This window comes from Lissotriton vulgaris, chromosome 2_1 (assembly GCF_964263255.1).
Source record: "Lissotriton vulgaris chromosome 2_1, aLisVul1.2, whole genome shotgun sequence".
In the NCBI taxonomy this organism is placed as follows: Eukaryota; Metazoa; Chordata; class Amphibia; order Caudata; family Salamandridae; genus Lissotriton; species Lissotriton vulgaris.
In genome coordinates this window covers 763804008-763826881 of record NC_141687.1, presented here as the reverse complement: position 1 = coordinate 763826881, position 22874 = coordinate 763804008, and the positions used below count along the sequence as shown (strand labels likewise).

The 22874-nt window shown below is 46.3% G+C and overlaps 1 protein-coding gene across 1 annotated transcript in view; it reads left to right on the top strand.

The window, feature by feature from the left end:
• The window catches only part of FASTKD1 (FAST kinase domains 1), a 272895-nt gene that overhangs the window by 14428 nt on the left and 235593 nt on the right, over positions 1–22874 (top strand). Inside the window, exon 2 of the mRNA XM_086956076.1 lies at positions 20092–20598. Within this exon, the coding sequence (XP_086812202.1) occupies positions 20264–20598 (335 nt within the window). The 5' untranslated portion in view covers positions 20092–20263. The remainder of the gene's footprint in view (positions 1–20091; positions 20599–22874) is intronic.

Here is a 22874-nt window from a genome sequence, read left to right as displayed (position 1 = left end):
TGCACTGAGAAAGGACCAGAAGATGCGGGCATCGCAGGCATGCTTGATTGACACAAACTAGACTGGACACAGACGGTAAAAAGGACTCATCCCCTATTTGGGAAGAGACACGAGGGCACAACCAGGGCGCTCTGTCTGCGAGTGAGAGGGCCCCTGGAGTCTCTGAGGTTTTGTCTTAAGCACTTGCTCGCCTCTGGAGTAGAATAGGTGTGACAGCGATGACGGCCCAGGACTCTGCTTGGGAGCCATCACGGGATATGATTGCTTTAAATTCAGAAGGGAATCTGCAGACCATAGCTGGTGTTGGGGTGGGTGGGGTGCGCTAAGCCTGGGGTGGTTTGTTTTCATGGCATGTTGAGGAGTGTTGTTTCAGGTGGTGGCAATTACTTCCTTTCTAGAAGTGTGAGAGTTGAGAGATGGACAGCGAGTTGCCCCCACTAGTTGGGTAACATCTGGAGATCATTTTAATTTTTAGGTGTGTCTATATCCCATATTTCTGTAGAAAAGCAAAATCCATGCACTTTGTGTAATCATGTCAGAGCATTGTCAATGCCCTGTAGCCAGCATTTTGTGCTGGGTCATACCATCAAACAAAGCCTTCCCAAGCTTAGTTTCAAATAGTGTAGTCCCAAAGGTAGCAGTAGCTGCTAAGATTACACCACAGTTGGGTCTTCCTCGATAACATCTAAGGTAAGGCTACTATAATTGTTTTTTTGTAACACCCATTAGAAAGAGCACCAATGGGCAGTTATGTAACACCATAGGAGGCAGAGTCTGTATAGGTTAATTGCCTACCTGAACAGATTTAACATATTTAAAGCATTCCTATGGCTGGATTACATTTTAATGGTGCCCACACATACGCTCTCTGTTTTCACCTGTTTCCACTCTTCTTTAATTGATGATTCAATAGTTTTTATTGCATTTTCTCGAAACGGGGCACAGAAAAGTAACACCAACATAACTGGGTGGACACAGCCACCACTTAACAAGTACTGCATATTTCCTCCACCCCCCCTTGTGTTGTGTCACCCCCTTCATTACACCTCAGTTTTCTGAGGGTACAGAGGGGCCAAATCGTGGTTACAATAATGGCTCAAGCAGACTCGCAGCTTTCAGCATTTGAGGGCACTTCTGGCACCTAAAGACTGCGTTTAAATGGTAGATAACAGGGCACCATAATTTGAGAAAGGAGGAAGATTTATACGAGTGGTTATAGGCCAGTTTCTCATCCCCAAAGAGATCCTAAACCGCACTGAGCCAAATATTGGAAGTTGGTCTAATGGATTTGCCCCATAAGGAAAGGATGGTGTATTTAGCCACCAACAGAAGGTGAGAGATGCGCTTACCAACTGTCTAGTGGAGTGTATAGAAACCCTTGTATGGCTTTCCAAGCAAAGTCTGATTAGGTAGTCTATCAATCTCTTGACCTTGGATCTGAGTGATGGCAAGAAAAACTTTATCCCAGAAACAACCCAAAAAAGGCAAGACCACATGTGTAGGAAGGTTCACGAGTCTCCTCAAATTCGCCAGCAAGCATCAGAGCATGGGGGATCAATGTCACGAAGTTAGGTTGTGGAAGGGTGCCAGTGAAATAATAGTTTATATAGGCTCTCACTGCCAAAGATATTGGTGTAAGTAAAATCTCATGCCATGTTTGGGATCCAGTGAGATGTTGGTATATTTTTCCCATTGTGTTTGGAAGGACACTTTGCATGTGGGAGTTGGAGAATTGAGGATATTGTAGATTTGAGAGACCAGGCGCCTGGTTGAATTAAGGCGTTGGAGGAATCTTTCAAAGGATGTGAGGGTTCTTAGTGGTGCCAGCCTTATTGTGAGGTTGGGCAACCCATTACCCCATTTGGAAGTAGTGGAATGTTCAGACTCTGGGATCCTATAGTTGTGCTTGATATCCTAGAAGGACTTCAGAGCACCTTCTGCTTAGAAATCTCGAAGCCGTTAGCAGCCTGTAGATCTTCAGACTTCAGTCACAAGTAGAAATGGCAGGTATAAAGTCTGTATTATCTGCTACGTGCATGAGGGGGGATGGGAAGGAAGTAAGGACTTTTTGCACCCTGTGGAGTTCCACACAGCAGGTGTGGCTTGAATAAAGGGGAATGGCGTGATATAGTCAACCGTACATACTTATCGAGACCCATGGTACTTCACCGGTCTAGAAGCCAGATTTTCATCGATCATAACACCACTGCTTATCTATTTCCCCTTGCAACTGTTCAAGTAACATAATTGTGGCGCTTGATAGTAGAGAGTGAGATTTGGAACACCAGCCCCCCTTCTCTGGCATGCTGCATGCACATTTTGTCAGTAAGAACTGATTGGCTAGCTGCCCATATGTAATTGTAGGAATAACCTGTCGGCGGAAAGTGTCTTCTCTCCTAAGGGTAAGGGACATGGCTTGGAATAAATATGCAATGCGAAGTAGCACGGTCATTTTGAGTGCAGATATGCAACACTTCCAGTAAAGGGAATGATTCATACAAATCATGCACAAATAAGAATCTTGCCTCGCGTATGAGAAGGTTGAAGTTATTTTTTGTGCAGGTTTGGTGATCGGGTGTCAGTTGGCTACCCAAATACCGAATCGACAGTGGACCAGCGAAAGGGTGTAACAAAGTTTAAAATGTTGGCTGATGCACTGCTTCTGACTAGGACTAGGCCTTCCAATTAAGTCATATTCACTTGAAGGATATAAACAAATAGATATGCAACGACAGAGCTTATATATATATATATATATATATATATATATATATATATATATATATATATATATATATATATATATATTATACGGGAAACAAAATAAAGGTGATCGTAGATCTTGGTTGGTGATACAATCACTTTGCTTTATTTTATTTTTTCAAACTGACTCGCAGCCAATGCGTTTCTCCTTAAAAAGGCTACATCAGGGCTTCAAACATGAAGAAAACATACGTATATAAACCATACAAATCTACAGGCAATATGAGAACACAAATAATTACCAACATATTTTGTACACCATACAAGATAAATGTACTTGGGAAATTCTTATGCTAAAAAATGTTGGCATGTGAAAGCAGGCTTGATCTATTCTGTAAAATGCTCAATGTGGTCTATAATGTCAGATTCAAGTAGACAAATGAGATGATATGTAAATATGCGCAAAAGTGAAGTTTGAACTATTAATCAGAAAACCCCATATAATGTTCTAGGCGGCTAGTTCTGTTTCGTGGTTAAATTTTCACGTGTTGGAGACTGAGAGAGGCTTCATGGTAAGTGATATGTATTTTGAGGTGACGGGGCTATTGAGAACCTTAATGGTGTTCTGAGTGGTCCTGGTGAATGTGACCAATATACAGTTTGAAACAGCCTGGGCAGTCGAGTGGCAGATTATTCCAGTGCATATGAGAAGTCACAAACTGTATTGAAAATCAAGGTCCTCACCTTGGTTTTCAGGCTTCACTTGGGCTTTCTATTTGACTTGTATTAGCTTGTGGCAATGGAATCTCTTCATGTTCAGCAAGTGGCATCTTGCTGCAGCGTCAGAAAAGGGGGAGGTAGAGAAAACATCAGGGGGTAATGAGATTAGCAGGAGCAAGACAGTAGATTCCTGAAAAGCAGTGACTTAGATCATAGTTTTTCTTATGTCAGGAAATATAGCGACAATCGCACAGATCCTCATTTTGTTCATCAAGTCCATGGTGAGTTATGGAAATGAGGAGACAATCCTAGTGAAAGACACACAATTGATGGACGGAATGGAGAACAAATCAAAACATTCACCCCCAGTCAAGAGAGCTGGGTTAAACCCATCATTCTTTTGCTCACCATGCCACCCCAGTTCAGACCTGGCCACATGCAAATCAGTCTTGACCCTGTGCCTCATGGGAACAGTCCAGCCCGAACTGCCACGCCATGTCCTCCCTGGACCAGAAACAAGCATCCTAGGGCCAGTTTCGAGGTTTCACCCCTCATCAGCTAGAATAGCTTGAATCCAGTAGCACCTTGAGCCCGGGACCCACGTCTGAGCATACCCGGCGCACTTGGTGCGAGAAAGCAAAAGACACACAATTGATGGACGGAATGCAGAACAAATTAAAACATTCACCCCAGTCAAGAGATCTGGTTTAAATCCATCATTCTTTTGCTCACCAAGCCACCCCAGTTTAGACCTGGCCATACGCACTGAATTAAAAATCTTTTTTAAGCCATACCTCTGAGGGTATAAATAGCTTGATCATTGGTTTTCTATAAGTGTTTCACCAGCGTTATGCAATCTTATGATCAAGGTATCTAGCCCACTTCGCAATTAAAAAAGTTTAACATTTAATTTTGCAGATATACTGCCATTTAGTGGTCTTATTGACAATTAAGAGCATGCAAGAGGTGAGTAAAATAAAACTTGTGAATAAACCAACGTGAATATTAGGAAAACAAGGATTGACAAATCACTACTTTTTCTGTGTGTATGCACCAACTCTTAAAACTTTCTCCGAGCTGGATTCCACCTGTATACACACCTGGATGAACACAAATCCCTCCTACTCAGACATAGCAACATGCCCTCCAAAACAGATCAATGCACTTAGACAGACAAGACAGCAAGTAGTTGGGCACACAAAACTAAAACATATAGGTGCTCACAGCCAATTCCTCAAAAGATATATTTAGCACCACTGACCAAGTTTTTAGATTCCTCCTGTTAATATTGAAGGAAGTTACCATCAGTGGTGTTTGTGGACCTAAAAACGGCCTTTGACTCTACCAATTAGTCCCAACTTTGGCTAGCATTGAGGGAATTAGGATTTAGGACTACCATCTTATTTACTTAGAATCCTGATTCGGTTAACCATGACACCTTTGCCAAGGTCAGGTGGCACTCTGATGGCAGCCTGACCAATGACCTAATAGTCCGGAAAGCAGTGCACCAAGGTTGCGTCCTTGCCCCTACATTATTTACCCTCTACATTAATGGTCTAATTGGTGAACTCTATAATTGTGGGAGGGACCACCCCCACTGAAACTGGCAGGCAGCGCAGTGCCTTGTCTGCTCTTTTCAGACGACACACTGCTTATTGCCAGAACACCTCTAGGAATCCAAAACCTCTTAAATAAATTTGCCACAGTCTGCAAAGAAAAGGGCTTAGAAATAAACTGCTTCTAAACTAAATATAGGTCTTTCAATCCCTACAAATCCAACAAGAGCATACTCGTGCTAGGCACGCAAATATTGGAGCTGGTCAAGTCCTTTGATTACTTGGGAGTTCGCATCAGCGATAGGCTGGTATGGACTCCGCACCTGGGAAAGAGTACTCTGACACTCCAGTATATAGATTGTGCTATAGTACGAAGGGCTAGGGCTTCTCCCCCCCCCCCCCGGCCAATTTCACCTATCCTAGAACTTCATAGGGCAAAAGGTCTAGGAGCTGCCTTATAAGGAGCTCAGCTATGGGGGTTGAAAAATCTGACTGACCTAACCCTTGTCGAATTTTCTTTTTTTATTAGAGCCATCATAAATCTGCCAGTGAACACACCTCTCCTGCCGTTAAGACTAGATTTTGGTTTAAAACCTATAGAACACTTTGTCATTCTTAGGGCACTTTTGTTCTGGATAAGGGTATGGACAAGCATCACTCTGGTCCTGTTGAAGGAAGCCATGGTCGAGCTGATTGCCCTGCACAAGCAAACCGGACGAATCAAGTGGTTCAACAAGATCAAGGCTTGGTTTTTAAAAATAGGGCTGGGGCAGCTCTGGGAGGAACCTTGGACCATCACCAAATCTATGGTCCCCCTTGTTAAAAAAAGGTTCTGGGGACTGATGGAAACGGAAAACCTTGAACGCACTGCACATGGCTCTTTAACTGTGAAGTTCTTAAATGTTAAAGGTAGTTTTGGTTTCAAAACCTTCCAGGACGATATCGAACCACCCCAGGCACGAGCACTGTATACCCAATTTAGATACAGAACCATTCCTTTAAATTCAAGGAGATGTAGCTAGGGAAATTCGTTGTGCCCCTCTTGTCACTCTGCTCCCGAGACGCTTGAGCATTTTCTCTTTTGTTGTCCCTCCTATGCTGATTTTAGGAAAACTTTTATAGCTCCTGTTTCTTGTATGCTTTCTTTTAGGTGTCCTTTGGAAGCCACACGCATTTTTAAATCAGATACTAGCCAACTTGTAGTGTTTGCTATTTCGAGATTTTTGCTTTTTGCCTGGTGGAAGAGGTCAAACTTTATTAACCAGTCTCTGAACATTGTAGTGTCGATCTAGCTCTATCTGTTTTATGATTGATTTTGCACATTGTGTTTTTATTGGAAGAATTATAAGTCTGCTTTTTAATGGACATCTCAATGAACATTTTTCTAATGCATTTTTTTTTACCTTGATATATTGTTCTTTTATGAGATGTATGATCATATTTCTGATTAAATAAGGTAATAATATTTAATCATAACTGCACACAAGCAGGCTCGCACAGATCGCCTTGGGTACGGATTGACATAAAGAGATGCAGGCATTGTACACACTTTAGCCCTTCTGCAGAGGCAAGGGTATAATGTTGAGAAGTCCTGGTGGATGGCATCCTCCATAGTGTCTTTTCCCTGACTATTACTAGAGACCTTCTCTCATGCCTGGATGGTTAACCAAATGATGGTTGAGCGAGCCTTGAAGATTACTAAGTGATGATAAATACTGTTTAGCATGGCCTGAGGATTTCCAAGCGGCGGGTGACTGATGTCAGCAGTCATTAACAGCTGATTCACTGAACACACTTCTGGGCTTGTACTGATGAGGCCAGTCAGCATTCACATCCATGATTACACTTGCAGTTTGTGTCATTAAAATAAAAATATGTATCCAGCTGTGCAAGTGGAGAAAATCGCATATTAACATTTCATGTCTATAAACATGGCCGTAAGTCACCCAACCCTGTCCTCAACTCAATCAAGTCTGAATCTTATTTCAGAATGATCTCTCGCTTTACTGCAGGTGCCGTTCTCTCTCTGAGTGCATTTATTGACCCTACTTAAACCATCAACACTTATCAAACCTCATTTCTCGAGTGTTTGCACCATGGCACTTAAAAAAATAAAATCAGGTCCAAGATGGCGGCGTGATCTCCGATCTCCGAGGCTCCCTGCCCGATCCCGCCGATCGCCGCATTTTTTGCCTAAATCTCCCCAAAAGCGAGCGCTGGGAGAGGTGTCCCACGACAGCTGGGGCCCCGAAACCGAGCCCCTGGCCTGCACATCCTGAGGGGGCACTGGACGAGAGAAGACATCGCATCGCGGCCAGTAATGGCGGCCGCGCCGGAGAGCTAAAGCCCGCTGCCCGAGGTGTCTGGAGGCAAACCTGGCTGGCTGAGTGAGCCGAGTGCGAGACCAGACTGAGCGGGTCCCCGCAGCGGTTCCTGGAGCCGCGGATCCCCACCGCAGCACAGCACCACCCTCGTGACCCGGCCGGAGATTAAGTGGGACCCGGCCGGAGGTCGTGAAAATCGAGACCCCGGCTTCGGGCCTACAACCCAGACACTTGCGGCACTTGGCGCGGCCGGCCGGAGCGCCTCCACGAACCAGAAGTAGAACCTGCCCACGGAGCACTGCGCAATGCTGTCGTCCCCCCCCCCCCCCCCCCCCCCCCCCCACGGTGATTCGAGCCTAGAGGTGCACGAGGGACCACCGTGACTCCGCGGCGGCCCTGTAGCCCCACAGCGCTGGGGTACGTCTGGACGGTAGACGGAGCGGCGCTGGGGGGCCGGACTCCTGGCAGAGTACAGCTCCCAAGCCAGCAGGCACGGAGGTGAGGAAAGTGGAAGGGGGCACGTTGGAAGGTTCGGGGGGCACAATCGAGCCCCCGTGCGGGGTTAACGGGAGAGGCCTGGGAGGCGCCGTACCTCAACCCCGGGAGGCTGATAAGGACACGCTCACATTGGGACATTGGAGGCCGCAATTCACAAGCCTACTACACAACACTGAGCAATGACCTGGTTGGGGGATGTGTGATTAAATTGTAGAGGAGCCGACTTCGCTGCGCTCTTGACTGGCCTGGGGGCAGGTGGCAGCATCTACTGTCTTGACCTCGGAGGACACGGAGGGTGAGCTACCCTGTACCTACACGGCTAGCCCCTTAGAGCTACACCGCCGGACCGCTGTGCCTCCCGTGGGCCCCCGAGACCCATCACCTGCCTATCACAGGGGCTGCCCACAAAATGGCGGGACAGAGGGGAAAGAAAGGGCCCCAGACGCTCCCTGAACTACTGGCCAAGTCCCAGCCCAAGCCTAGCAAAGACCCTCCCTCCCCGGTGACCGCGAAATCGCCGCCAGCACCAAAAGACGACCAGATACCAATCACCAGGTCCTTTCTAGAAACATTATTTAATTCACTCAGGGAGGACCTCAAATCCTTAAAGCAGGATGTGGCGGGTGAAGTCCGAGAGCTCCGGTGTGATGTGGAGGGCCTTGGAGAGCAAGTGGTCGCCATTGAAGAGGCAGACCAAACCAGGAGCAATGAAATTGAGCAGCTCAAACAGGAGGTCCTGCGCCTCACTGACCAGCAGCTTGACCTCCAAGCCCATGCGGAGGACCTTGAAAACCGTTCCCGTTGAAACAACATACAGGTACTGGGGGTTCCTCAAAAGGATGAGGGGAATGATATCACAGGATACCTACAAGCCCTCTTCAGGAGCATACTGGGGGAGCCTGCGGACTTTGCCATTCCCATCGACAGGGCCCACAGGGTTGGGATGCCTCGTCGAGCCCTGGCCCCGCCACCGGACATTTTGGCCTTCCTCCCTGACTTCCCGTTGAAGGAGAGGATTCTCCAGGAGGCCCGGCGAGCCCAGCCCCTTCAATTTCAGGGTCACCCCATCGCCCTATACCAAGATCTCTCCTCCATCACTCTACAAAAAAGAAAGGAATTCAAACGAGCGACGGACTTCCTGCGACAAAAGGAGATCCCCTATTCGTGGGGACACCCATTTCGAATAATATTCAAGTGGAATGGACGTCTACATCAGCTGCGGTCACTCGGAGACACCTGCGCCCTCCTGGGACTTGACCAGGAGGATGATGAACCGGTGTTAAGAGACTCACAAGGTCCGTCCAGAGGGGGCTGGCAGACTGTGAGTTATAAACGATCCCCGTCTCACCGCCTTAAACCAGCGCCTCTGTCATTTCCTGAGAGCGCGAAACCGCGGTGGCAGAGGTGGCCAAAGAAACTTCTACTTCTGAGTGAAAGATTCCTCTCCAAGGGAGGTTACATATAGCACACGCTTTGCCCATGCGGTAGATGGGGTCGGGTGGGGGGGCCGGAGAGGCCGCCGTCGGCGATGACCCCTTCGTTACTATATACCACGGCCCTGTGCGGACTAACAGGACTGGGACTATGTTTTTCTAGGGTGTTGGGGTTGGGAGGGAGGAGTCGGGGGGGGGGGGGAGGGTAGTTCCACAGCCTCCGAACAGACTATTTTTCACTTACAAATGCAGATGCGCAGGCAGTTGGTTTTTGGGATTGTTTGGGGGGGTTTTTGGGTCGCGGGATGGGTCGAGGGTGGGAACCAGTGTGCCAGATGGGTTCTGTCGATTGTGGTAATGGCACGTCATTGTTACGCCAGTTCCGATGTATGTCACTTGATTGCCTACAGAGTACCGGAGGGGATCTGCCGGGTCATTGAGGGGGTTACGGCTTGCGACCTGCTGCGTCGCTGCACCACAACACATGGGATGATAACTTTGAGCTATGCCACATGTACACTGAACCATGACTGACACTATCCTTAGACTCAACGTGAAAGGGTTGAACAACCCTGTTAAGAGACGGGCTATCATTTCCTACCTAGAACATTCCGGGGCAGATATTTGCTTTAATACAGGAGATCCACCTCTTGCAAAAAGATTGGCATAGATTGCGCTCCCGCGCCTTCCCACAACAACTCTTCTCCTCTCTCCCTACGAAAACTGCTGGGGTAGCGATCCTAATATCTAAACACTTTCATGGAAGGGTGGGAAACAAAGTGGGGGAGATTAAGGGTCGCCTCCTTAGTACACGCATTTCAGCTAGGAGACACACATCTTACGATTGGCTCTCTCTATGCCCCGAACACAGGACAAGAGGCATTTCTAAAAGGTGCAGTTTCAGAGGCGCTTCAATCCTCACACTCACCCTTACTCCTGGGCGGGGATCTCAACATCGTTATGGACACACATGCTGATAGATCGGGGCACCGCTACGGAGGGTCTGGTGCGGTCTCGTCCAATGGCCTTGAGTGGCTACAAGATAGGGGATTGATAGACCTCTGGAGGGCCAAACACCCGACTGCATCGCAGTTCACCTTTTACTCGCATGTGCACCGCACGTACGCTAAAATTGATCATTTCCTAGGCTCCTCGGAATTACTCAACAATCTTGAAGATGTTAGCATATTGCCTGCAGCCATTTCCGACCACGACGCGGTGGAACTGCCACTCAAACTTCGCGCGACCCACCGCCCCCGGGACCAATGGCGCTTACTCGAAACCATATTGCAACGACCAGACGTCACTAAAAGGATTAGTGAGTGCATTACTGACTACCTGGCCACTAACGACACGCCGGGAATCTCCGTGACGGCTCTCTGGGAAGCCCTGAAATCGGTCACTCGCGGCGAGTTAATTGCCATAGCAGCAGCCGAGGCCAAAGATCGCAAAACTAAAAGAGATGTCCTCACAGCGCGTGTCGCGGAACTGGAAAGGGTCCATAGCCGCACCTGCGCACCGCGTGTTTGGAGGCAGTTAAAAGCAGCTCGGGCCCAGCTGGCTAGCCTGGACACCGATAGAGCGGAGTTTGCGGCCCTCCATCTTCGACATACCTATTATGTCGGGGGTAACAAAACTGTCCGCTTACTGGCCAGCGCTTTGAAGGCCAAGACCCAGCGCTCTAAGATCACTGGTCTCACAGACGACAATGGGGCAGTCCTCACAGACACTCAGGTAGCCGAGGCATTCCGATCTTACTATGCCTCGCTGTACGGGGCGGAAGAGACTTCCTCTGCGGACGTTGGGACTTACTTGAGCACGACGGCCCTCACCGAAGTCTCCAAGACGAACGCAGATGCCCTAGATGCCCCCATTCACCAGGATGAAGTTCTGGCAGCCATATCCCATTTGCGCCCGCTCAAATCCCCGGGACCCGACGGATTCTCGGCAGGATTTTATAAAATCTTTAGCCGGCAGATAGCCCCAGTGCTCACCCGCCTCTTCAATTCTTTCGAGGGCCCAGTCGCTATCCCTCCGGAAATGTTGGCCGCGGAGGTGGTGGTGTTGCCAAAACCCGGTAAGAAACCCACGCACTGCTCTGCCTTCCGCCCTATTTCATTACTGAACCTTGACTTAAAGCTTTTTACTGGCATTCTTGCCGCGCGCCTTGGCCCCTGCCTTCCTGGAATTTTGGAACCAGACCAATCAGGCTTTGTACCCAATCGACAATGCAGCGACAACACCAAGAGGGTACTCCATCTAATTGACAAGTCGCATTTTCAAGCCTCAGACTCCGTGTTGCTTGCCATTGCCGCGGAGAAGGCATTCGACCGCGTGAACTGGACATATTTACAACAGGTCCTGCGGAGCTTTGGTCTGGGCGACCGCTTTTGTTCCTGGATAGCATGCTGCTACCATCACCCGCAGGCTACGGTCTGAATGGGCAGTTTACGTTCGAACCCATTCGAAATCCAACGGGGCACCAGACAGGGGTGTCCCCTTTCTCCCCTTCTATTCGCCATGTATATAGAGCCGCTAGCGCAGAGGGTCCGAGATAACCCTGGAATTAAGGGTATCCATTTCGGGCACGAACCCATACGATTAGTTTATACGCGGATGACGTGATAGTCGCCCTTGAACAACCTGACCGCTCTATACCTGCCTTTATGGAGGAGCTTGACTCATTCGACTCCGTTTCGGGTTTCCGCATTAACATAGGTAAATCTATGATATTGCCTCTGGGAAAAAAATGCACATACACACAACTCTGCCATTGGACTAGGGAGCGGTCTTCAGCTGGCCGCCCAGGTCCCGTACTTGGGGATTACCCTTACTTCCTCGACGGACTCAACGGCATCGACTAATTACAACACTCTCACCACCCAGATCCGGACGGATCTGGCGCGCTGGTCAAAACAGCCCCTTTCTTTATTGGGGAGGGTGGCAGCGGTGAAAATGTCGATCCTGCCTCGAATCCTCTATCTCTTCCAGACCATCCCAGTTAGGCCCCGGCGGGCACCCTGAAAGACCTACAGGACACTCTGCATCATTTCGTCTGGGAGGGGAAACGCGCATGTGTTCACAAACCACTGGCGTACAAGAGCATGGACGAAGGAGGCCTTGGAGTCCCGAACCTGCTGCAGTACTTCCAGGCATCTCAACTCCGCTATTTAGTGGAGTGGTACAGACCAGAGTCAGAGAAGAGATGGCTCTTCCAGGACAGAACTATAGCACTGACTCCGCTTTGGAGGATTCCATTCCTCGCTAGGCACCATAGACCACGATACATATTAAAGTCACCTATTACCCGCACGACTCTACAGGTGTGGGATAGGGTGGCACTCAGGCACGGTTTAACAACCTTTCCCTCCCCATTCACTCCCATATTAGATAATCCAGAATTTCCTCCGGGCAATGGCGCAGGCACATTCCCCCAGTGGCGAGGTACGGCGTGTCGCTCCGCTGGTGACCTTTTCGATCTGCGAGGATTTCTTCCTTTCACAGACATTAAACAGGGGTACGGCATAGAGAATCCTCACCTTTTCCAATACTTTCAACTTAGACATTGGCTTACTGACCCAGACACCGCTGCAATGGTGAGCCGCCCTATGTCGACCTTTGAAAAATGGTTACTTACTAAGGACACGGACAAACACCTCATTTCCGAAATTTACAAGATGCTCACACCACCACATACCCCGGGTAAAACACCAGGTCAGAGGCGCTGGGAGGCTGAACTGGGTAGGACCTTGACATCTAAAGAATGGGGCTACGTATACTATAGGGCTTCGCACACTACACGTAATACAGCGGCGAGGGAGGCAGCAGTGAAACTGGACATGTACTGGCACCTCACCCCAGTCCGACTCCACAAAGGGAACCCGGCACGTAGTGAGCTTTGCTGGAGGGGGTGCGGGGAAAGGGGCACTCTGACCCACCTCCTCTGGGATTGTCAGGAACTCAGGGGCTACTGGGAAACGGTCCTGAACCATATTGACTCCACCTTTGAGACTGAAATCCCGAGATTCCCTGCATATGCTTTACTGGGTCTCCCCAATGCATTAACCTTCCCTCTGAAGTCACTGCGGGGTCGTCAAATGGGGATCACCATACAAGCGGCCACGCAGCATATCCTATCATTGTGGGGCTCAGCGACTAAACCCACACACACTGGGTGGCTCCACAAGCTTTGGTTTACACTTGGGATGGAACGCATACAGGCCACACTTACCAACTCCACCGATGCATTTCGGAAAATGTGGCTTCCACTACTGACCCTCCTGTCCAAGGAATTCAATGAAGTCACATGTCCCAAATATCTTAAAATTCTGCGCCTCACCGACACTACGCGTGAATCTCGGTGACTTCTCGGACAATGGCACTGATCCTCACTGGCCCGTTGACGGACCTTTTGATACTACATGGCACACTGGTTGGGGCGGGGGAGGAGGGACCGGGGTTGGGTTGGACGGGGGTTTTTGGGTATTGTTGTCTTTATTATTTTACCTTCTTGCAACGCTGGTCATTTGCATCCATGATGTCGTAATATCTCTTTGGCATATGTGTACCGCTTTACTACTCCATTTCAGGGAAGACATGCTTGTCTGTCCCGTCCGCTGTATATGCCTACTGCCTTTACAATCTGTCACGATGTCCTTTTTTACGCCTACCTGAAAAATCAATAAAACGCATTTGAAACTAAAAAAATAAAATCAATCTGAAATACTTTACCAGTAGACGGCCCATGTTCCTTCCTCCCTCTTTGCTCACATGCCCTACTATTTTTTAAAATTTATTTTTATTTATCCAATTTTATTAGTTTTTATTACAATAAATAATGCTGTGATGAATGACAATGTGCACATTCAGAAAACGGTTATGGTAAGACAATAAATAGCGTAGGAGCTGCAGCTTCACATTTTAAGCAAATAAACCATAACATTAGGACCTTACAGATGACCACAATGAGAGTCCTGTCCTCCCGGATCAGGCCGTCCTCCCAGTCAATGTTTTTTTTCTTTCATACTTGTCTTTATTAACAAGGTTGCACATAGAAGGTTTACAGCAAAATACAACCCGTAATTTGTCCTACAGATCAACTCTGAGCCATCCATAGGTGAACACAAGAAATCTTGATTTTACATTTATGTGACCTACTCTTTACCGTTACTTTCACATGAACGCTCGGAGAACTTATGACAGTATATGGCAGTCTATCCAGCTCGGAGTTTTGCGCGCAACCATTTTATGTCTAGTATAATAAACAATAACAACACTACACCTTCTTATAGAAGAAGGGAAAAGAAAGATGTGAGACAAAAACTGAAAAAAGAGGTGGGTGGCAGCAACTGGGTCCTGCATTATCATATACAAAAAGTAAACATTCTCTCGGTTATGGGTCTTCAGGCACTCAAAGTGAAACCTTGTATGGGGTAAAGAGTTATTCGGTCCCAGCTTTTCTTGGCATTTGCCTATGTGCGTGTAGGAAGTGAGTGAGGGGCATCTACATTATCAAAACTTTGTATGGGTGGTGCGCTAGCTGGTGTCCAATCTGTATCCTCCCTGTCAGAAGGTTGGTTAGCCACTGAATGGAGGGTATCTAGCATATGCTTCAACTCATCCAGATCTCTCACTGCATTCTTAGCCGTACCTACCATTTTTAGGCGAACTTCCTCAGCTACACCCCATCCCTGCATATCTGCCCTCCATTTATCTATATATCGGGGTTGCCTTATGGGTCTACTTAATTGCGATTTTGCGTTTCGCCACAATCTGGCCTAGAAGCGCAAATTTATATCCCAGACGTGTCCCTTTCTTGGGCACTGGAAGTAGTCAGAGTAAGGAATGTTTAAGGGAGCCCAGTCAATGTTACTACACAAGTATCTTACTACATTCCTTGCTGGTTAATGTACTGTGTGATGTAATGATCTGTGCAGCCCCCGCCCCCTTTTCACTCATGACAATAGGCAGATTCAGGTTCCCCCCTGGAGTGGGACCCTAGTCCATGGAGGGAGAGACCCAGAGACCTTAAAGTCGAAGGGGCCTATAGGTGAGCAGTCAAAAAGGTGCAGGGGAAGGAAGCAGGGAGACCTCCCCACATCTACTCTACAAGTGATTCTCTGAATGTCTGGAGATCATTGAGTCAACTCTCCCAGCAGGTAGCAATTGGGATCTTGCACAGCCCCATGAAATCTTCTCTCCGCAGTGCCACCGCTTCTGCCTTCTCCCACTTAAGCATTGCTGCGCAACAATGGTGCAAGGTCAGGAGGGTGTTTGTCTTTCAGTTCATAACTATAGAACGCCGTGCTATGAGGAGGGCTAGGTTGAGAAATCTGGGTAGTCCCCAACTGTGTTTTTTACCCCCATTTAAATGCACCCAACAATACCCCTTCCATGGTGAGAAACCCCTTGCGACCCTTCGCCTCCACTATTGCTCCCGCTATCCCCTGCCAAAGCTCCCTGACCACCAGGCAGCTCCAGAACATGTGTGCTATATCTGCATGTCGTGCATGGCACCGGTGACATAGAGGGGAGGATCCAAAAATGTTTTGCAGTTTCATAGGAGTAAGGTTGACCTGGTGAAGAATGTTGAATGCAGTTAAATTTCAGATTCTGAGACACTTTCCTCGGATAGTGTAGAGCTTTCTCCCACTCCTCGGTTGTCAGATCCCGGCCTATATCTCTTTCCCAGCATTGATGTGCTGCTTGTAAAGGGTCGAGTGTTGTGTGTGCCAATGTTCGTGCGAATCAGGTAATGTGCCTCCGCCCATTTCCCTTGATTTGGAGGGTGTGCATAAGTGGATGTAGTTCTGAGTCTGTGATACCCCTTAACGTCCTCAGCTCAGCCAACAGCCTTCTATGTGCTAAGAAATGTCCAGCTGGCAGGCTGTACTCCTCCTGCAGTTGAGCAAAGGGAATGAGAGTGCTGTCCCGAAACGGGTCCCCCAGTGTCCCCCTCCGACCCCAGTCCACGTTGCCACAACTTTCCGTCCAAGCGCCTCACAAAAGGAAGCTATGACCTTCAGCCTGAGTAAGATGTGATTATTGGAATAACTCGTAGACCCTTACGGTAGCATTCTCAGACTATGCGCAGCAAGTTGGTGTCCTCTCAGGGAGGCCCTGCCTGTGGTAGTAACACACCGCTGCCCGTGGCTTGCGCTCTATTCACATCAGGCAGGCCAAGTTCTTCCATCTGGCACCCCACCCACCATCTCTCGGACCTCTGCAGCTGTGCCACCATATAGTAGTACTCAAACTTGGGTGCCCCTAGCCCTCCCTTATCTACAGGCAGCTGTAACTTCCTCAACGCCACTTATCTCCTCCGCCCTGTTCCATATGTAGGGAACAGAAAGTGGATCCCGAAGATACGCACTGAAAGTTTATGGAAGAAGTACAAGAGATGAGGGAGCGTCACCATCTTTGATAATGATATTCTTCCCACCATCTTTGACAATGATATTCTTCCTTGAAACATGAGAGGGCGTTTGCTCCAGAAATTCATCTGCGCAGGGAGGATAAGGCTCTACTAAGCTTCCCATCAATAATGTCTTGGGTGTCATGGTATATTCGAATCCCTAGGTATTGGAACATTCTAGGCCCTTATTTTAACAAATGCTTGTCCACTGTTAGTTGCTGCAGGAGACAACTCGCTCGTAGCTGGGAGATGCACAACTTCGTTCAGGTCACCCCTAGTCCCGAGACCTTGCGAAAGTGCTTGAGAGTCTCTGCTATCTCGGAGATCCCCTCATGGATGTCTTGAATGTAAATAAGTAAGTCATTTGCATAAAGCGAGACTGCATGCACACTCCCAGCCAGGGGCATCCCCCTCTCCTTACCACTTTAACTGAGGAGTTGAGCTAATGGCTCCATCGCTAGAGTGAATAAGAGCAGCAAGAGTGGGCAGACCTTTCAGGAATTAAACTATTTTGGTTGGACCAGGTGCATCGTGTTCTAATGAGGTGATATAATCTTGCAGAGGATTTTATAATCCATACCTAGCATGGAAAACAGCGATAAGAGGTGACTTCAAATTGGGTTCCAGTCAGGTTTGGGCAAAGGCACTAAAAGCGATTGCCAGATTGTGGGAGACAGCCCTCAGTCATGCCTTACTCTTGTGCGACTCCCCTCCGCTACTGTTAAGTTTGACTAATAGTCTCTCTTTTGCCAGAATGTATATACCTCATTCTAATCCCCCTCTGCCTGGAAATAAACCATTCACACTTTCTTCCATTAACAGTCGTCTCCTTTCTTTTCAGTTATATTCTCAGCTTTGACATATACTCATGTTGTTCTGGTCTTATCTTTTATCGGAAGAAAAGCCCTTTAGCTGACCCCTCTTCTATAGCGATCTAGCAGCTCACATCTTAGTTCCCTTTTCTCTCAAATGGTAGAAAGACTTTCTAGTAATCCTAAATTTTCATTCCATTATGTCTGGTTCTTCAGCTCTTCTCCACCGCGACTGACCTCTCTCTATTCTAATTTGATTTTCATGTGTACCAAACTGAGGCTAGTGGATCATGGTATGGAATGTCAGTGTTGTTTATTTAGAACTAGGCTACAGTAATTCCTGTGTTATAAATGTTTTTAGATTATCCAAATGGAAACAATATTGGTGAAAAGCATAGTAATCCTCAAAGCCTTTTGTATAGGACAGTTCTCAGGAAGCTAACCATACACCTCCACCCAAGAGGAGGTCTCCTTGTTTATGTCGGTGTTTTTAGAAGCACAGTCTACTTTAATTTAAATCTCCTCGATTCTTATTTAAGACCAAGTGTATAGCAAAGCAATGTACACACATTTAGCAGTGTAGATAGATCATCCCTAACTACTATATTGTGTATAGAAAAAAAAAGCTCATACTTTTTATTGTGGTCACCAATTAAGAATGTGTATAAGTAGATAAAAAGAAGCTTTAGTAGCGCTATCCAATCACATGATGAACATATTACACCATACTTTTTCTAAGTTTGTGGGTTCTGTCTACTCGTTCATTACTCCAAATCAGTGGAAAGGCTCGAGCTCTTTTATCTCACCTGTTGCTCAGCCTCTCAAAGGTATGAGTTCAGCTTTGTCATGTAAAGCACACACCATTATTGAAATGTATTGTTCAAAATGCAATGTCTCATGTTTGCAGTTTGAGTTGAGTAAACAGAAGACCACTCCAAGAATTGAAAACAGTCACTCTCTTATGTATATGGATGTCTCAAGTGACTGTCACCTATGCTTTCATGGTGTTCATGATTATTACCACATATCATGGTCTAAAAACCTGGTTGTTTTAAGCCGGGGTGCAGGGAGGTTTGGGGTGTGTGTTGCATTAAAAGGTAGTAAAATATTGCTGCTATTCTTCTCCTCAACCCCCAACTTTCTTGTAATGCCAAGAATACAATGGCAATGAGAAATCAAAGGGCGTGTTCGAGGGTAGCATGTTAAAACATACAGACAGCCCTGGACATCCTCCCTATGACTGCCAGAAAAACCCTAATTCATGCACTCGTTAAATCGAGAATGTACTATGGGAATGCGCTCCTTCTGGGTGCAACAAAAAAAGGGTCTTCAGAAGTTGCAATCCATACAGAATGGAGCTGCCCGTTTGGCCCCGAACTTACCGAGAAAGGCACCCTCTAAAAATGCACTGCGAACATTGCATTGGTTGCCTGTGCAGAAGCGGATTACATTTAAGGCACTGTGTTTTGGTCACCTTATTTTGTAAGGGAAAGGCCCTGCCTACCTACACAATCTACTCCTACCATATAAAATGGTATGACAGTTAAGATCAACAGGGACACACCAAGTAGATGTCCCAAAGATAAGAAGAGCACGTATTGGTGCACGCTCACTCAGATATTTGTCCGCAAAGGGCTGGAGTGAGCTTCCCATTTCTCTCTAAGCGTAACAATCACATAGTCTTCCGCAAGAGATTAAAAACATGGCTGTTCACACAGTTAGACTGAAGGCAATATAAATTGCATGCAAATGGCCCTTGAAGTTATCAGCTGGAATGAAAAGAGCGGAGGGACCCACCAGCTGGTGTAACCAGGCGCTTCATAAACCCTAACTAAATAGCAAAATCAAATTCCAAGATATCTGCTGCCAAAACAACTACATTACCTAAGAATCTTTCTACAGAAATGTAGTCCACTTCAGAGTTTGGAAGAAGCTTCTGCCATTGCCTCAGTTGTGTATCTGGAGAGTGGTGTTTCTATACCTAATGAGTCTGTTTAGCGAGTAAAAGATGAATTTCTTCTGAAGGTACCAGGAAGGGGGGTGATCTTTTGTGACAAGCACTTGAATTTATTTGTGGTGTTTCTGGGGAAGTAGTAGACGGAGTGAATATAATCACCCTTTTGAGACCTGTGCTCAGGTGGATATAACCGAAGGAATATGTGTTTGAAAGTTTACCCTTCTGGGGCCATGAACTTTAATGTTGCAGCCCTCAACATTTTTGTTCCTTAGTCAATGTTGCAAAAGTGTTGCAAAGAGTGTTGCAAAGCTGAAACAAAATACAAATTGCACTTTTGTTCAAATCCAATTACTACGATTTTGTTTGGATCGGGCCACAAAAGTCCTAAAGAGCTGGGCACAAGGCATATACAGCATCCTAGGAAATGCTTATTTTCTGAGGGCCCTTTAAAAAAAATATATATAACTCTATATAAAAAAAGGATAAATTATGCAGTATATTGAAAACTGTACACATTACTACCAATGGTTGTTTTTAACTTGTTGAATCAAATGTTTTGTATGCGTTTTTCGATATTGTAAAAAGAACTAAGAACAGTAAAGTGAGATAATTAAGGACCACATGAGCTGATTTTTTTTTTAAGGTGTAATTTTACTATATTTCCTTTGTTTCAGATACACTAATGGAGCTTCTTTGCGTCTAAAGCATAGTTGAATGGGAATGTGGACGACAACGTTTTCACTCTTCAGAGATGTTTTCCTCTGCGGCTTTGTACGACACCTTAAACTGAACAAACATATTAATTTTATGAGTGTATAAAGGGGACTACTTCACAGTGACAACAAAATGCTTAGATTGAGGCAAGTGCACTTCCTTTCCCTGAGATTGGTCCAGTTTCGTACAATAAGCACTGACCAGCTCCTGGATGAAATTAAGAATTGCGCCACGGAAGACCACATCTTTGATGTTGTAGGGAAGAAGAAGGCCAAACTGTCAGAGAAGCATGTGGGCTGTGCTGTGCAGAAGTTGTGGCAGTTTCAGAAGGAAAAGCCCAAGCTGCTGAGAAATGTTGATTTTGTCAGAAGCCACCCAGAATTTCTTACCCTTCGGATTTTAGCTGAAAATAAAATAGATTTTATGGATGATGATGCGGTTGTGGACATACTGTACTACATTCTGAGGTACATACAGAAATCTTTGTTATTATGTAGCTAATCTTGATTTCTACAGTTGGAGTTCACTTTAAATGTTCAGGCATGGGTGAAAGAGCTTAACTCCTCTCAGCACCGCTTTTTTAAAGTGAGCTCTTTTTCATGTAATGTGTTATATGCACTCCTTTCTATGTGCAGCCAACCCTGTATGATTTTTTTCTCCTCTATTTAATGTACATTTTATTATTGCAGCTCTCTATATACAATTTTACCTTTTGTTTCAAATTAATCTATGTACTCACTCTGCTCTCCACTTCTCACCAATCTGAAGAGCACTTCGAAAGCTGTTTCTTCTTCAGATTAGATACTTGATGTTCATTGCCATGTTAAGATTTCCTTTAACATAGTGCATGAATGTACAGCATTAGGGCTCAGTTGCCTTCTTGGTAGTTGCTTTTCTGAAACGAGTATTGGCATAGCAAATAGGTTTCGCCTTTGGGACCTTATAAGTGTTTAGCCATGCAGCACATTATCATCCACTTGGGCAGATTTTTGTAATGGAACTAGTACGTATGTAAAGTGCTTTCATACCTTCATTCGCGCTACACAATGCAAAAAAAAGGAATGAAAGGAAAAGTGCTTGCAGATTTCTGAGGTGGGGGAGCGAAAAGATGCACTCTGTAGAGTTGTGCTGTGCCCACCTGCTGTAGATGTTTGGTTTTTCTCCACCACAGTTAGGGTAAAAGGCTGATTGCTAACGTTCTTCTGGTTTTGTTTAACCAGAAGCATGATCATCCGGTCAACAAATGGTTAAGCATCACAATGTAGCTATTTACTGAAGCCCCACGAGGATCGTTCCCTTCCTCCCCAAGACATGACTGGTCTTTAATGAACTTTAACTACTTTAGCAGCTGCTTGTTGCTTTCCAGGGTAGGCTTGTTGGCTAAGGCCCGCTCATTAGACGGCGCTGACGATTCAGCTGAAAAGTAAGATGTCACTGTAATTGATTTTAGTTTCTGTTCCTTTGTATTTTAGAGAAAATGAAAACTCACTCTTGTGGAGGTGGGATGGAGGGGAAGCACCTTCTAATGAAAGCAGCAAGGTTTGAACATTAAACGTCTGCCTCTAGTAGGATGAAAGGCTGAGCAGACGTGCTGGGGTACGAACCTGCAGTTGTGAGGTCAAACATAAGATTAATAGGGTGCTTGCCTTAAAGTTAAGATATCATTATATAATGCCATTACCAAATCAGAAAGCGAGCACAGAAAAAATCAGGAGCAGTGTGTGTAAGCAGAGGACTCGCTACCTCTGCCTTGGCTGCCACTGTCAAAACGCGATTCTGCTGCCTTCCTCCTTCTACAATTCAACAGCAATGGGCCTAGCATGACAACGAATACACAAGTTTCTCATTGCAAACAGAGCATTGGCAGGGCTGTGCGTGTGCATGTGGAATGTGAAGTAAGGGTTGGTTAAAAAGAATGGTGTGAGAGAGAAGCGGAGGCGAGTGAGCACGGCAGCGCAGCGAACACGCGAATTGAAAACAGATGGTGACCTGACCCAGAACAGATGGTGCCCCCGCTCGTAACCGTAGGCTCTGGGCGAATACATTTATTTCCTGGGAAAGGTGGGACATACACCCGCCTTTGCCCAATTTGTGTGCTGTCTTTTTAGAAAGATGTACGCAAAACCCAATAGAAAAAATGCTATAAAAAAAGAAACGAGGGCACAAGCATGTGAAAAGTCCAGAGTGATTCCAAGAGGTCGTTTTCCTAGAGCAATGCATGCGCTCTGCGCTAGGCTTGACCTAACGAAAAATGTAATGAATTTAAGCAAAAAAAGATACATAACACACTTAATTGCACCCGCATTGTTTAAAGAAACAAGTTGGTGTTTGTATTTATCTGCCTTCCCCCCCCCCCCCCCCCCCCCCTGTATTTATTTTGTCCAACTTTTTCCACCTCTACTATTAACATTTGATTGTCACTCTCACTCTCTGGCCTGGGAATAAACCACAATACGCCAAGCTATGTCCAGACCACAATGTTGGTGCTCATGTAGTATGTCATTGATCTTGCATTCCCCGACAAACATTTATGCGTTACTCTATTCTTCATTTCATTCCAGCATTCACAACCATTAAGAGTTGGCCCTGTATACCTACCAATCCAGAACTTTCGGACCATGCAACAGGTCGCTGGTTAAATGGACATTAACATCTTCTGCCAGAAGCGTTCCAATTTCTGGATAACCTGAATGATTTTATCTAACAATCTTTCTAAAATCTTAATCCTTGATATGCCTATATT